We start from the raw sequence: 14,681 nt of genomic DNA on the forward strand, positions 1-14,681 counted from the left end.
CTGCTGGACCTTGGTCAGTTGTGGTATTCCTGTTCTGACTAGAAATGCAGGAAAGCACGGGTATGACAGAGGCACCACGGTAGCTCTGTACGGACTTAACCTTGACCTAACCAAGCTCATTAGCCTGGATGTAGCAGTTGGTTCTGCAAGAATCAGCGTGACATTGGAATCCTGGCAAAGGCTTGTGGGGGGGTAGCTAAAGGAGTGAAGTTCACATAGTTGTGTCTGGGCTCAACTGTGGTCTTTCATCTATATTCATAACCTATTGTATGAAGTATAGGAATTTGGAAAGACAACAGAAATGTATGTGTAGCTGAAATCTAATGTAATTCATACATGCTTAGGCCCAGTTGAGACTAGGAGAATTAAGTGATCTGCCAAAAGTGTGTGGTGTTAATAGCCCCTTTTATATCATTGTGGTATGACTCAGCCTTGACCTTCTTTCTGCCTGCATTGCTCTGAGAATTCACATCAACATATCTTAGCACGGGAGCTCAGCATTTCTTTACAAGGTTCTGCAGTGAGAAAGGCCACTCCATGTATGTAATGACCCCACATTATAGCACAGAGTATTTTCTGGGGCTAATATCATTAACATTTAATGCCATGACAAAACCAGAGAAGGGTTAGAGATTGCTGAGCCACAACACATATGGAGGAGAGGGCAAAAGTTCAGCCTTGCCCAGTCCTTCAATGTGGATGGCATGCGGAGCTAGGAGACCACATTTAGTAGTTAGGGCAGTGCACTCTGCCCGAGCCTCTGAACTCTGGCTTCTCTGGAAAAAGACAATCATCAGTCAGATGGAAACATCCAGCAGATTGCAATTGGGTCAGGCTGTGGCAGTTTTCACACCTTGCAGTGGGGCTTTCTCACATTTCAGGTACTGCAGGGTGGTTTCTGACCCTGGATACAGCCACGAGCCTTGTGTCCAGTTCCGAATTTGATTACTTTTCACCGTCAGTATTTGTGCTGGCACAGGGGAGTCCCCAGCACAGTCCAAAGTAATCTCTTGTAATACCAACTGTAATAAATAACTCCCCTGGATGCCTCAGCCTCCTGAAATAATCGTCACATCCTGAAGTGGGCTCTGTTTTTGCGGTACTTAATAGTTAGTGCAAGCATTATTGTGGAGTGCCTCTTCCAGGGCCTCCATTTATTGTGTGCTGCTGAAATTGGGTGCTCTGTTGTTTACCACCCTTATTTGCATCTGTTAGCCCGTAACATATCTACATCACAGGCTAACAAATAACTTCTGGCTCTAATGAGCTTGGAAACATTGAGGAAGGCAATGTTGCCCTTACTGTGTGCAGGAACAGGCTAATATTTCTGTGTTAGCTGTAATTCTGTTGTGCTCATTACTTTAAGTAGGGCAGGCACTACCCAGAAAGCCTGTCGTGAGTGAAATGTGAATGAAACCAGCTCACACAGAACTCCATTATTAAAAGTTAGGTTGTTTAGGGATCCTAAAGCTGTCCACTAAACTCCTTTTGAGTGGATGCACTTATGATTCTCCTCTGTTGGCTTGTAAATTTTTGGCTGACCTAACATGCCAAAGCACACATGGGAGAGAGAGATAACATTCTTCTTTGCTTATGTGATGAGCCAGGGAGGGAGGGGTAGCGGAAAAGGAGTTGTGTGCAGCAGGACCCCAGCAGAGGAACTGTTTCAAAGAGTTTTGCTCCTGCGTAGACTGTATGATACGAAGGAACCTGACCAGTGTAACTGACTGAAAGCAAGCAAATAAGCAAAAGAAAGAAGCAAAGGCGGGAAGGGTGGAGGGGGAAAGCAGCTTGTAAAGCTCAGTTGTTTTTTCTTTGGAGATTGTCAAATACTATGGTATAGCATGTGGCTTGCAGTGGATTTGCCCTTTTGCTGGCAGAGTCAGTGCTGTTTGGCTCCTAGACAAGTTCAGAGGAGAGGTCCTGTTTCATGTGCAGAGAAAGGCTTTTGCTATTTTATAAGTACTTCTTGTTTCAAACAGTTCACCAGTCCCAGACTGTATTACTTAGAGGCTCAATTTGGCAAGGGACCATGGTAAAAATTAGGTTTCTGATAAGGTGGACACAAACAGAGCAGGCAAGAGGTCCCTTGAATGCAGATGTGACTCCAAGGGAGAAAAATCAAGCACTGACTGGTTGAAGAGAGTGATGTGGTTTAGGACAAAAGCTGTCCAAAATGACCATCAGGTGGTATATGCAATCCAGGATGTAGCATGCAAGACACAAGACTTCTGTAAAGTTTTTCCTTTATTAAAACTGATATAAGAAAAACATGTGGTTTCAAATTGTAAGGTTCAGGCTGGGCATTTGCATGTTAGCTCTGCTTCTCCCTATAAACCAGCCCCTACAGACTTGTGTTCCATAAATGTTTGCTTCCACGTGTCCCTGTGAAATAGTTCTGTTTTGCTGGACTTATGTTAGTGACGGATATGAATCCACATTCATTTCTGACCAAGTTCTTTTGTTGCTACTGGAGAAAGAGAGCATAAATAGTGTGTGTTGTATTTGATGTTTTAAAGGAGTTGTTTAAAAAGAGCACAAAACCCCGTTACATTACCTATTGTATTGTTTTGCACAGAAATCCTAAAATTACAAAAGTGTTCAGCGTTCTTGTTAAATACCTAGTGTTTAATTCTGTTATATTTCCTGCTTTCTTTTATTTGCTCTTCACCGCTGATTCTTCTTTTTCTTGTCTCATCTTTGCCTGCCTTCACACTGTCTCACAGCAGTAGTGTGTACTGCCTGACCAACCCCCTGGGATTCTGATTTGAGCTTCAGTTTGTCCTGTCTGGATGTATCTCCTCAAATGGCTGCTCTAAAATTGTTTAATATCATTGCCAGTGACACCAAATCTGCTGGAGTAATAGCCTAAGTTAATAATGACATACACTTTTACAGGAAAAAAAAAGCTCTTTTTATATGTTCTTCAATGCCAGCCTTCTTAGCATAGCTCAGTTAACAGTGAAAATACTGATAATAGGAAAACAAAAAATGAAATATGATCACAAAATTAAATTATAAACATAAATACATAAATAGTTGAGCTGCAGTTCTTACAAGACTCAGTTCTTTTGCCAGAGTTTTAGTGTTGTTTATTTCATTTATGCCAGAATGGGATTTTTTTTCCTCCCATACACGTTGAACTTCCATTTGACATTTTGGCTGTTGACAAAATGTTAACAGTTCTTGAAGAAAGTACAGTTCTGTTTCTATTTGTGCTTCTGAGAAATTCTTACTCTACTGGAACTCAAGGTCCCTCCCACATATGTTCTTAAAACAAGACTTTAAACCCAAATGTTGTGGTAATATACTTATTGCATCTTGTGCTTTTTTTAAAAAAAGTGGAATATAAGCTATAATTTAGTTATTAAAACAAAAACATGTTCTTTTGCCATTGTTGGCTGTCATACCCATGTAACTCTTGGTGAAAGGTTCTCAAGAGTTGCAGAAAATAATTCTTGTTCATAGTTTATCTGCCTATTTGTAGAAGGTCTCAGAGATAAGTTATTAGTACAGGAAATAATTCTTATTTTGTTGTTCTTACTGCATAGCCATGCTGAACTAATGTTAATGTGACTGGTTAAATTGTCCTATCACAACACACATGTTCTAGGGGGATATAATTGTCTTGTGGACAAACGTTTGAAAGAAGATTCTTGATGTATGCTGCCCTCCATTTACCAGAGTTGTGCTTGAAATAGAACGCCAGGAGTTTCTCTAAATTTCTGGTAACCATGACAACTGCTACTTTAGTGTTATTAGCCTAATGTGATTGAGCAGAGTAGGTTGCTAGCGGTAATTTTTCAGCTGCGTCGGACTGATACTTGTCGTTGTCGTTCCAAATAGTACTTGGAATTAACGTTTTAAAATCAACCATAATACTGAAATACACTCTATGCCTTGTTTGGATTTGTTTGGTGAGAGCCTCCCTGTGTGGAGGGGCAGGGAAGGGGTCTGGTCTGAGGCCCCTGGATGAGTCCGGGGCAGAGCTGTCACTGAAACTCGTACGTCGCTGGTTGCCACGCAACCGTTCAGTTCTCAGAGCCTAATGGATCTCAGATTTTGATCCGTACAATTTCCTCTCTTTTCCCCCCCCTTCAGCATATTTTATACACATATACATGTGCCCTTTCTCTGTAGCTGTTCTTTTGTTCATTCCTCGTAAAACTTGACATAAAGAAGATGACAGACATGCTTGTGAAAATGCACAAGTGCTCTGCATTCTGTGAGTGATCTGGGGTGAGGTTAATTCTGATTTGCTAAAATAAAAAAAGAGTAGGTAATTTTTATTGTCACAATTCGATACGAAAACCAATGTAGACAGGAAAATGCATTTTTGAAAAACTACACACACGTTGGAAAATAAGTGAATTTGAGCTGGAAGTAAAGATGATGAATGAGTCTGAATGGAAAAAAAGAAAACATGAACTCAATTTAGGTATGTACCCTCCTTGAAAATGAACCCATTTGAAAAGACTAAAGAAATTACACACAACGGAGCCTAATTCTATTCTCTTGTGTCATATGTAGTTGTCTTTTAAAGTATGGTGGTGCCAAAAGGGAGTCAAACGACATTTGCAGCTTTGCTCTTGTCTGCACAAGTTGCCAGCAATGGAAAATCTTGTCCAGTGTGGTATAAATTGAAAATATGTAAGATGTAAATGAAAGCAGGTAGGATAACCAATAGAAATAATTGCCTTTAAATGGATGGAAGACATATCAGAAGCAGAAAATTTGTTTGAACATTTCAGTTTATGCATGGATTTATAGCAAGGAAACAGTGTACTGGGGGCTGGTTTTGTCATCTGGAACATTTTTGGAATATAATTTGTCACTAATTTCTTGAATAGCATGTTTTACATATATCTCAACCTTAGATTAATTGATGGAGAAGAAAAAAATACCACCAGTATTTAAGGAAGCAACTTCTTTGACTTATTTTCAGTGAATTTTCATTACCATTCAATATATTTTCCAAAATCACTCTGTTGCTCTATATCTAATAGGTACTGTATCTTACCTTATTTGCTAAAGCTTCATTTTTATCTTCTTTGTACACTGTTATGGCTGAGGGTAACAAATATTGCTGTGCCTGAGCTAGACAGCTAAAAGATAGATTGGCTGTAACTTTGTTTGCTGGACCATTTCATATCTATGCATTTTGACTGCAAGCGAATCACTAAAATAACAGGCTTTGTAGGTTCTTTACAGGGTAATACTGAAAATTATCTCAGCATATTTAAACCTGTTAACTAGTTCATAGTCTGTTTGCAGCCCAATTTTCAAAACTTAGATGAAATTTCAATTATGACATCAAACAAAACTGCGTTAGATTTACAAAGGTGTGCAGGAGACTAGAATTCTGTTAGTGATTTTTTCATTGCACCCATGCAAATTTGTACACCTAACTTCCATATAAGTGATGCATCCACTAAGTGATAATACCCAGTTTGGTACTTTTTCTGTCAATGCACTTACTCCATGTGCCACGAGCAGGTGTGTTCTTCAAGGACCTGGGTCTGTAATGGTCTTAATATCTTTTGGAAAAATGTCAGTGCTAGTATTTAAGAATTGTAATGTAATTATAAGTACAGGGACCACCCAGCCAGTTTGACCCTTGACTTTGCTTGAGCAGGGGATTGGACAGGATGGACAGGGGTCCATTCCAATCTCACCCATCCTGTGATTCTCTATTATTTCCCAATAAATTGCCCTGACACCTGACTTGCAGGCTCTGTGAGGGTGCCTTTATTCCTTCAGCCAAAGGGGCACTTTTAAAAAGGAAACAATAAATATTAGCTTGCAAAAGAAAGAGAAAAGCGATCAGAAGAGTTTCTATGGCATTATAATCTTAGAAGATTGGACATAACCATAAAGAGTGAAGTTTAGGGTTTAAAATGCATGACCATCCATTCAGAACAGGTGCTGCAATACAGGTCCTTCCTCCAGGGGATTTGCCCCAAACACAAGGCTAGAGAAACTTACTTGGTCTCACTCCAACTTGCTGTACATTTAATTGCTCCACAGAAAGTGGAATGACCCTGAAAAGGGAGACTGAAAATAATCACACCAAGCTGGCAAGTAGTTAGCTCTCTGGGGAGATCAGAGAAGATTTATTTCATGTTCCTTCTGTCCTGGTTGAAGGTTTTAACTCCTGAACTACTGTCTAAAAGAGAAAACCAGTGCTGCCTTGCACTAATTGTCTTCTGGAGGAAAAGGCAGCTCCCTCTGCCTCTTGTAGTGTTATATTTTCATAAAAAATGAAAATTTTTTATAAAAATATAAGAACTCAGGTTCTTATCTCTTGGAAAGTACCTGTGCCTCTGATTAATTCAGAGGGCCCACATGGAGATTTGGGTTTCATGGAGAAAGCTTCTCCTTCCTTGTCTTTCCTGCTTCTGAGCAGATCCACAGCTCTGAGCTTCACAGGTTACGTATCACTCTGCCGAAAATTGCAGTATTTAGATTTTTATTTAGATTTCCTTCGTGAATTCTATTGGTACGTCCTTCTCAGAAAATTTTGATTGCCAGCAAAACTCACCAAAACCAGTAAGTAATGACTACATCTGCTTTTAAAGGTCAGGTATAGAAGATATCCAAATGTAAGCCTTTATGAGAATCTGATTTTCAAAAGTAGAGAAATTTTATGACAAGTCATCTTTAAAGAATTAGTGCTCACTTTAAAGAAAAAAAAAAGAGTGGTCCTGGTGGTAATTGATAATAAATGATACAATGACACTTCCACAAGCTGTTGATACATTTGATCTACTGTCCAGTGGCAATCAAATCAAAACAAAGAAAAAAGAAACCAAAAGTAACATGCTGTCAGCTCTCCTGAAAGCTTTAAAAAAACCTTTTCAGTCTGATGCTTAAAACTGAGAGTTCTCTTACCCGTGAATAGAGGATTAACACACTAGTAGAAATACAAACTCATTTTGGAAACAAAGTTTTGATTTGTTATGCTGCCAAAAGATCAAGCCACAAGTGGGAATCAGTAAATCCACACACCATTTTAATTGTTTCTCTCTTGTACTGATGCCATGGAACAAAAACCTGTGAATCTCTGTGAAGAGATTTCATATTTTTTTCTGAAAGATATATGAACCAGGTTATTAAAAAATAGACTGTACACCTGTTAAGTAACTTGTTTCTTTCTCAAGGCTGTGATTTTTGTTTTACATGTCTATATAATTCTTTCACATGGTGACAGAGAGAAAAGTGCCTAAAATATTAAATAGCTTCTTTAATGTGATTTCCATCAATTTCACACTAATGACTGAAATGAGAAAATTGGTGGAGCAGCTGAATTTTGAACATTATGTGTATCTCAGTGGGTTTGGCTGCCACATGTCCTGTGCACTGACTTTTTTCAGAACCTTTAAAAGCGTGCATGTGAATTCGTTATCTTGATTGAACTTAAGTTTTGTACACCATCCAGCCCATGAAGAGGAATGTTTATGTGGTTCTTTTTTGTATTTATTGGCTGTACAAATTAAAATAAAAAGTAAAAAAATTCTATGCTTTCTCTTGGAACTGAAGAATGAATTTAGGTGAGAAATCATATTCCAGCATGATGTAAAAAATTCTAAGTCCATCCATGCTTTCTTATGCTAAACACTGGCCTGCAGTAATCCTTTCAACAGCTTACAGGAGTTCCTGGATGTAGTAAACTCTGGCATCTTGAGAGAAGATGGCCACTTCAGTGCTGTGGGGATGCAAAGAAGAGCATTAACATCAATCATTTTCATCTATGGTCGATCTGAAATGCTGCCTGCGTCAGCCTGTGGCCTAATTTCATCCTAGTAAATTGTTTCAGGACCGCAAAAAAGGTAGAATGAATTGTTGTTCAGAAACTTTGCATTAAGCTACTAAAAGTTTCAGAGAAAAGTAGCTAATTACTTTTACTTAATTAACTTGTGGCTTTATTAAAAAAGCAAATATTTTGCTGACAGTTCAAAAAGGTAAAAAAAAATTTGAATCCTTTTTGAAATGGAGAAGGTGGGGAAAAAACCAAACAGTAAAATGCTAAGGAACTTTAAATTTGTTGGCAGCACTTCAATACTGCTGTTTGCATAAGCAAGTTGGAATGTGGCTGAAATATCTATTTTTTTGAAAAAGGAAAGAAAAATCTACCAGGTTATGAGAGAATTCCTCTTCCTGATTAAACTCCTTGACTGAGGTTATGGATAAGTTTTCCATTGTTGTACTTATTTTTCTGGTTATGCCATCAATCTTAGCTTTTGTAACAGGATGTTCTTTGGAGCTGTATCTTTTATATGTTATTCATAGAGTGGCCTGGCTTGGAAGGGACCTTAAAGATCATCTAGTTCAACCCCCCTGCCATGGGCAGGGACACCTTCCACTGGACCAGGTTGCTCAGAACCCCATCCACCCTGGCCTTGAACACTCCCAGGGATGGGGCATCCACAGCTTCTCTGGGCAACATTTTATTACTTAATTGAGAAAGTATCTTCTGATTTTGACTGAGATAGATGGTAGATTTTGTAGCAAACATAATTGATGTGGCTATTGCAAAGATCCTTTTTAAAGTGAGGGGCTAACTTTGTTTATTCCTGTCTGCACTGTCCAGAAAGACACTGTAAGCAACTGCTGTTGAAAACTGCCTTCAAACAAAGAAGTTCACACCTGGTTTGCAGTGTTGTGGGCCTTGGGTGGAAAGATGAGCTCACACGAGGCCTTGGTTTGTGCAGACAGATTCAGGAGATTGTTTCCAGGGTTTCCTTCTTTTGCACAGTGATTCATCTGGTTCTTGCCTGTATGTGCTCTGAACAAGCACGAGGACCCTGTGATCCATGCCTTCAAAAACTCTCGTACTGTTCTTATGACAGGGGATGGATTTCTCTGAAACAGTCTGTGTTTGCTTGGTGACTTCCAGCAGTTTACATCTTTCCTTTAACCTTTTTCTTCAGGTGCAGAAACCTTACATTTCCTGACAGTCTTCCTGAGGTCAGCATTGTGTTCATATTTGTTAATGAAGCTCTCTCAGTGATCCTGCGCTCCATCCACTCAGCCATTGACCGGACCCCTGCTCACCTGCTCAAGGAGATCATTTTAGTTGATGATAACAGTAACAACGGTAAGAGGTTTTGCTTCTTCTCCCTTCCCACCCCAATGTTGGATCATACAGTGGATAACCCACTGGCATTTCAGTTGTTATCAGTGTATTTTCTCCCTCCTTCATCCCACAGTCTTGCTGGGGTGTCTTCAAATATGCTCAAGTGGGATGTGTTAAAAAGTGCGTACAAAGATAGAATAACTATACACTTATGGTGTCTGGTAGGCAGAATTTTGAATGTAACAGTAGATTAGAGACCTAAGACCTGAGAAGTTTTACTCCTAGTGCTTCAGAGTGTCCTCAAGATCATCTGGTTTCTGTGCTTTTCCTGTTTCCGTTGTATGATTTCACGTGTGTATTCACTTTCTCTTTTGTATAAAACATCTTTCTGTGTTTCTTAGACATCTCCTTTAGATTTTCAGTTCTCTTTTCCTCATTAGCAGCATTTACCTTGCTGCTTTTCTGCTGTCTGTACTGAGGTTTTGCTGTCCATGATCTGAAGGATTGCAGTGCCCATGTCTGATGGGTTGGTACTTGCTTGTCAGTGAGACCATGCTGGGCACTGTTTACTAGTCTTATTTTCTGGCAACTTTAGTGATGAAATTTTAATAAGCACAGGATGCTGAACTTAAAGAAAAATTCTACTGTGCTGGGAGGTTAATTTTAAACTGCTAAAACAGAAGGAGAATCTGAATTTATCCCTTTGAATGAAAATGCTGAACAAAGGGCTTCTCTTATCCTTGCCATCATTACTGCTGCTATCTAGCTATATCCCTGTAGCTAGATCCTGTGACTTGCTGCTGATATAAATGTATCTCAGATTTGTACAAAGAAACTTATTGGGAAAAAGTTAAATAAATTCCTCACCCCGGGCTATGCACATCATCTTCTTCTCTTCTGCTGACTATCAGTGAAGGAAAAAGTATAATCCTGACTCTTTAAAGTGCACACAAAACTCCACAGCTTTGTGTAGACTTATGCCAAATCTAATTCCAGTGAACATCAGTCCCAGTGAACAATACTATGTTTAGAGTTACCTAAGGCTGACCAGGCTTTTCATGAGACACCTGCTCATACAACACTGTGGGTAACCTGGCGTGCAGAATTTGAGTTGCTGTTCTTTATGACACAGTTTATGATCTAGCAATGTGATGCAGTAAATGAAAAATCACATGAAACAGTAAAAAAAAAAACCAAACAACATGCATGCATGTGCACAGTGATTCAGAAACCATGAACTAAGGTAGAATTTTGATTTTCTACAACATATAGTTCAGTCACTTGACATGTCATTTTACTGCTGCACTCTCGGCAGCCTTAACTTTTGTCCTCTCCCTTATGCAAATACAAGGCAGTTTGATAGGAAAGAAAACAATATTGAAATGCAGCTTTGACTGGTTGACGTGGACTCTGCAATTTGCTTGTGGAAATTCACTCCTGCATCTTTCAAACAGGAACTCAGTGGCTGAATCTGAATGGCTGTCGGTGCTGCAGGGCCTGAGGTCACTGTAGACAGAGGAACTGGACATAAGACAGATGTAGAAGAAGCAAAACAATCTGGTTGGAGAAAAGTGGTTTCTAGAGTTTGAGTCTGATTTTCTATAATTTACAGGCAGCTTTTCCAGTGGGCACATTGCAGAGCTATATCACAAACCTCAGTGTTTCTGAGAGCCTGTCATCACTGTGATGAGCTCACTAACAAATACACTTTGCACTGCGCTCTATGGACTTGTCAAAATTATTCTTTTTCATTATTTTTTTACCTCATATAGGTAAGAAATCACAGGAACTACTTAATCTTCCAGAAAAACTTGTTCAGCCACATTTTTTGTTAGTACCAGTATTGGTACTGTAGAGTATCATACTTTTATTCCAGCTTGCCTTTCTTACCCTCTAGTGCCTTAAATCCTTAGGTTCCTGGCCCCAAACAGGGAAACAGAAATTGAGAGGAAGGTAGCCTTTCCTTTGACTGTCTAGGCTTTGTGTTACATGTAATTTTATACAAAATCACACTGTGCAGAGTCATAGTTAGTCTCCTAGAAAAATTCAACTCTCTTCAGGATTTTATGCTACTCCTCTAACCCTTTCTCTGGCATCTCTTCCCTGTAGTAGTAAATTAGATTTCTTACAGTCATCTTTATCCCATAATGTATGCTGAAGACCTGGTAATAGGCATCCATTCAGAGCGAATGAGTCTTTGGTAGGATTGGGAGCGATTGCAAAGGTGATTTATGGGCTTTTCTATTATTAGTTTAAATCTTGAAATATTTATTTCACAATTTCCTTTTGCTTTTACAGTATTCTATTTTTTTTCTCCCTCCAAGCATTGCTGAAACGAATCCTTTATATTTAGTGTCATTCTATGTTTTTGTTAGCAGCTCTTTAGCTTGCAAGTGTTGCTGCTCGTAGGACAAGTGGGTTACTCTGCGTTTCCCTGTGATGTTACCTGAGGGGGCAAATACTTGCTTTGTGCTTGCAGCTGGCTCCAACCCCTGCCTCTTGCAGGGACCTGTCAGAATCCTAATTACAAGTGGTATGTTTACTTTCAGGCTTTTGCCAGGGATGGCAACTTCTATAACTCTGTGTAAGATTTCTTGCTGCGCTGCCACAGCCGTGGATTTCACAGGCAGGAAACATCCCACTGTGGGAAGTGACTAGAAGGAAAAAGTGAGACCAGAGACCAGCCACAGTGAAAACGAGCACGTTTTAATTTTGAGTCTCTTGTGCTGCTGGTTGGATTCACATAGCAGAGTGGTTTAAAATAAAAGCAGACACAGTGATTGGCACTAGAGGAGAGCACCAGAATTTCCTGCTTCTGAGGGAATGTGACATACTGGTACAGTGGTATAAATTCTTGCTGTGGGCCAAATTCTGAATCTAGCAATGAACACCTGGATTCATCCCTAATTTCTGTATACCTGTGTTTTGGAAAAGAGCAGTGGAAGAACTTGTTTTTTAAAATTCCAGAAGGCTGATTTCAGAAACCATAAATTCAAGTGTGCGACCAGAGTCCATATCTTTGTCTTGAAAAATACATACTAGAGTATTTTATTTCATGTACTTCAAGGTATGTCAAACAAATTATCTATGACTTTCTCGAAACCTCACTGCACTTTTTCAAGTTCCCAATTATGTTTCAGGAGACCACAATTAATCTCTTTGTGAAGTTTGCCTTTTTTAAATTTAATGTTTGAAGTTAGGAAATGGTGAAGATTACAGTGAGTGCCATTTAAAGGTAGAAAATAGATTTTGCAGGTCCTAAAATATTTATCCTTTACTTAATAGAGCCATTTGCATGGCTTTATGCATGCATTTCACCATACCACCTTTTCTGGTGCAATACTGATAAGCATTACAGTGAATTGTTTCATTTATGCTGTTAGGTACAATAGCATTACAATTTAATTTAGTCAGTCAGTCAGTCAGTCACTGAGGGATAAAAAAGGTACGTTTCAGTGTGGACTGTGAGAACAAGTTTTCTTAAAAAAACGAGTCAAGTGTCAGTGTTTTTTGTTTGTCTCATTTGGGTCTTAGTCACATTGATGACTAAGCAACTCACAGATTTCAGCTGTTTTACTGTAGTTTTAAGTACTGTCTGTCGGGTCAGAATCTTTCCCATTCTCCTCAGGAGCACTGTTTGCTTTTTAGTGATCATGTACTCCTAAGTTTATGATTTGGTAATAAAATAATTAGACCTCAGAAGCATGTTTAGGAGAAGCATTGCCTGAGCTGCAGACTACTGGTGTAGTGATTTATTCGCTCCCTGGCTTCTTGCATTCTGCCCTCTGGGGACAGGGTGGTGACCTTCTGTGCCATTGGAGTCCTGTCTGGGCTTTTTTTGCTGGCATTGAGCCCTGCTGCATTATGAAGCACCTCTTGAAGGTATTTTAAGATGATTTTGAAATCTCTCTGAAAAAGCTCATTGTGAACCATGATGGATTCAGCTTCATGGTGAGGTAATAGGCATTAATGTGTCCAGAATATGCCTTGCAGAATTTTACACTAGAGCAATAATTATCATCCTCTTTGACTTTTTTTTTTCATATTAAAGTTAATAATGTTGCGGTAGAGGCTCAGATTTTGCAAGTTTTCTTCCTTTTTTTTAATTACTTATGAATGAAATATTCTAACATGTTAGATGCAGCAATTCTCATTTAGTCCTGAGATTTCCATGAATAGAGCTGTTGAAATGCAGTAATAATGCTGGATATCACAGGATACTACTTTTATGACTGGCAGTGTTGGAGAGAATTGGATCAGTGGTGGAAAGTGGGTCAGATGAAACTATTATCACCTGAGAGAGATTTGCAACAGTGTCCTCAAAACACTGAATAAAAAGAAACTTTTCAAAAAGCATCCAGAGCTTTTCATTAAAAAGCTATATTTCTTCTTTGGTAATTTTTAAGGGATATTTGGGAATAGAAGATTGTCTGATTTATTTTTTTTTTCTTTACAAAAGCAGTGATGGATAAACCTCAAAAATACTGTTCAAATGCACTCTAGATTTCATATCACAGCATAATTTGAAGGTGGCTTACTTGCAGACCAGCCAACTATGAAAAACCATCTGCTAGGCAAAACTTCAGGTCTTGCTGTCTTTCTGTTTGGCTTCTGGTTCTTCCCTTACCTGAATGCCAGAAAAATTCCAAGACAAATAAAAGCGTTTGAAAACAAGGAAATAGCCAAACTTTATTCAAGCCTACATTCACTTTTGGGCCATGGTTTATATGCTGTGAAGGCTTTACTTTATCTGCCTGGATTCATTCTCCCCATTAGTTAAAGGTCTTCATGCTGAAATCATTATTGCACAGCCTTTACACAAGCAGGTTTTCAGGAGTCTTGGCAGGGATTGACAAGAAAAGAGGGCTGTGCAATTCTGGTTAGGAATCAGATGCTAAAAAGGATATATTTATGTACAGACCAGGAAATCTGTCTTCATTGTAGATTTGAGAACAATGTTAGCTATTGTAACAAACTGTGCATTTTACTTGCGTAGTAACATTTAGGACTTGCAACTTGAATTAATGAAGACAACTCTTTGAGCATATGTTTGCTGCTGCACGTTCTGTGCTGCTGCTGGGACTGCAGTGAGGTGTGCCAGCTACTGGAAATACGTAAGGAGAAAATAACCACAGGCAAAACATCGTCCGCTGGCCATCTGTTCCAGCCGTCAGCAGGAGTTAGCAGAGGGAGGAATGTTGGTCTTGTTCTGAGGTGTGAGAGAGCGGCCTGGCCTTGCAGTTCAAAACTGTTACGGAAAAAAATATGAACCGCTGATGTAAACAGACCGTGGGATTTTTATGAGGACACTGCATCCTGAAGATGGCATCCTAGAGGGGCTGCAGGCTGTTCTCTCCTCTTGTCAGTCCTTGTGGCAGTGTATTAGAATCCTGCTCTAAAGAGGAGAGGTTGTGGAGTGGGATATCAAAATGAAGTGAGCAACAGAGCAGAAAAGAGAAGGACACTGCTGATGAAGAAGGCCATCTGTCCCAATTACTCTTGCCTCTCTTCTATTTTGATTTATCACTCTTCACATCTTTTTCTCCTCCTGTCTTTGTTCCTTCTTATTTTTCTCATCCATGCATGGTCTAGCTCCTTGGTCTTA

The 14,681-nt window shown here is 39.2% G+C and overlaps 1 protein-coding gene across 3 annotated transcripts in view; it reads left to right on the plus strand.

Moving 5' to 3' along the window:
• Nucleotides 1-14,681, plus strand: part of GALNT18 (polypeptide N-acetylgalactosaminyltransferase 18) — a 227,848-nt gene that overhangs the window by 108,090 nt on the left and 105,077 nt on the right. For all 3 annotated transcript variants that reach the window (XM_032692503.1, XM_032692504.1, XM_032692502.1), the window contains one exon: nt 8,931-9,097. In XM_032692503.1, the coding sequence (XP_032548394.1) occupies nt 8,931-9,097 (167 nt within the window). The remainder of the gene's footprint in view (nt 1-8,930; nt 9,098-14,681) is intronic.

This window comes from Chiroxiphia lanceolata, chromosome 6 (assembly GCF_009829145.1).
Source record: "Chiroxiphia lanceolata isolate bChiLan1 chromosome 6, bChiLan1.pri, whole genome shotgun sequence".
NCBI classification, from domain to species: Eukaryota; Metazoa; Chordata; class Aves; order Passeriformes; family Pipridae; genus Chiroxiphia; species Chiroxiphia lanceolata.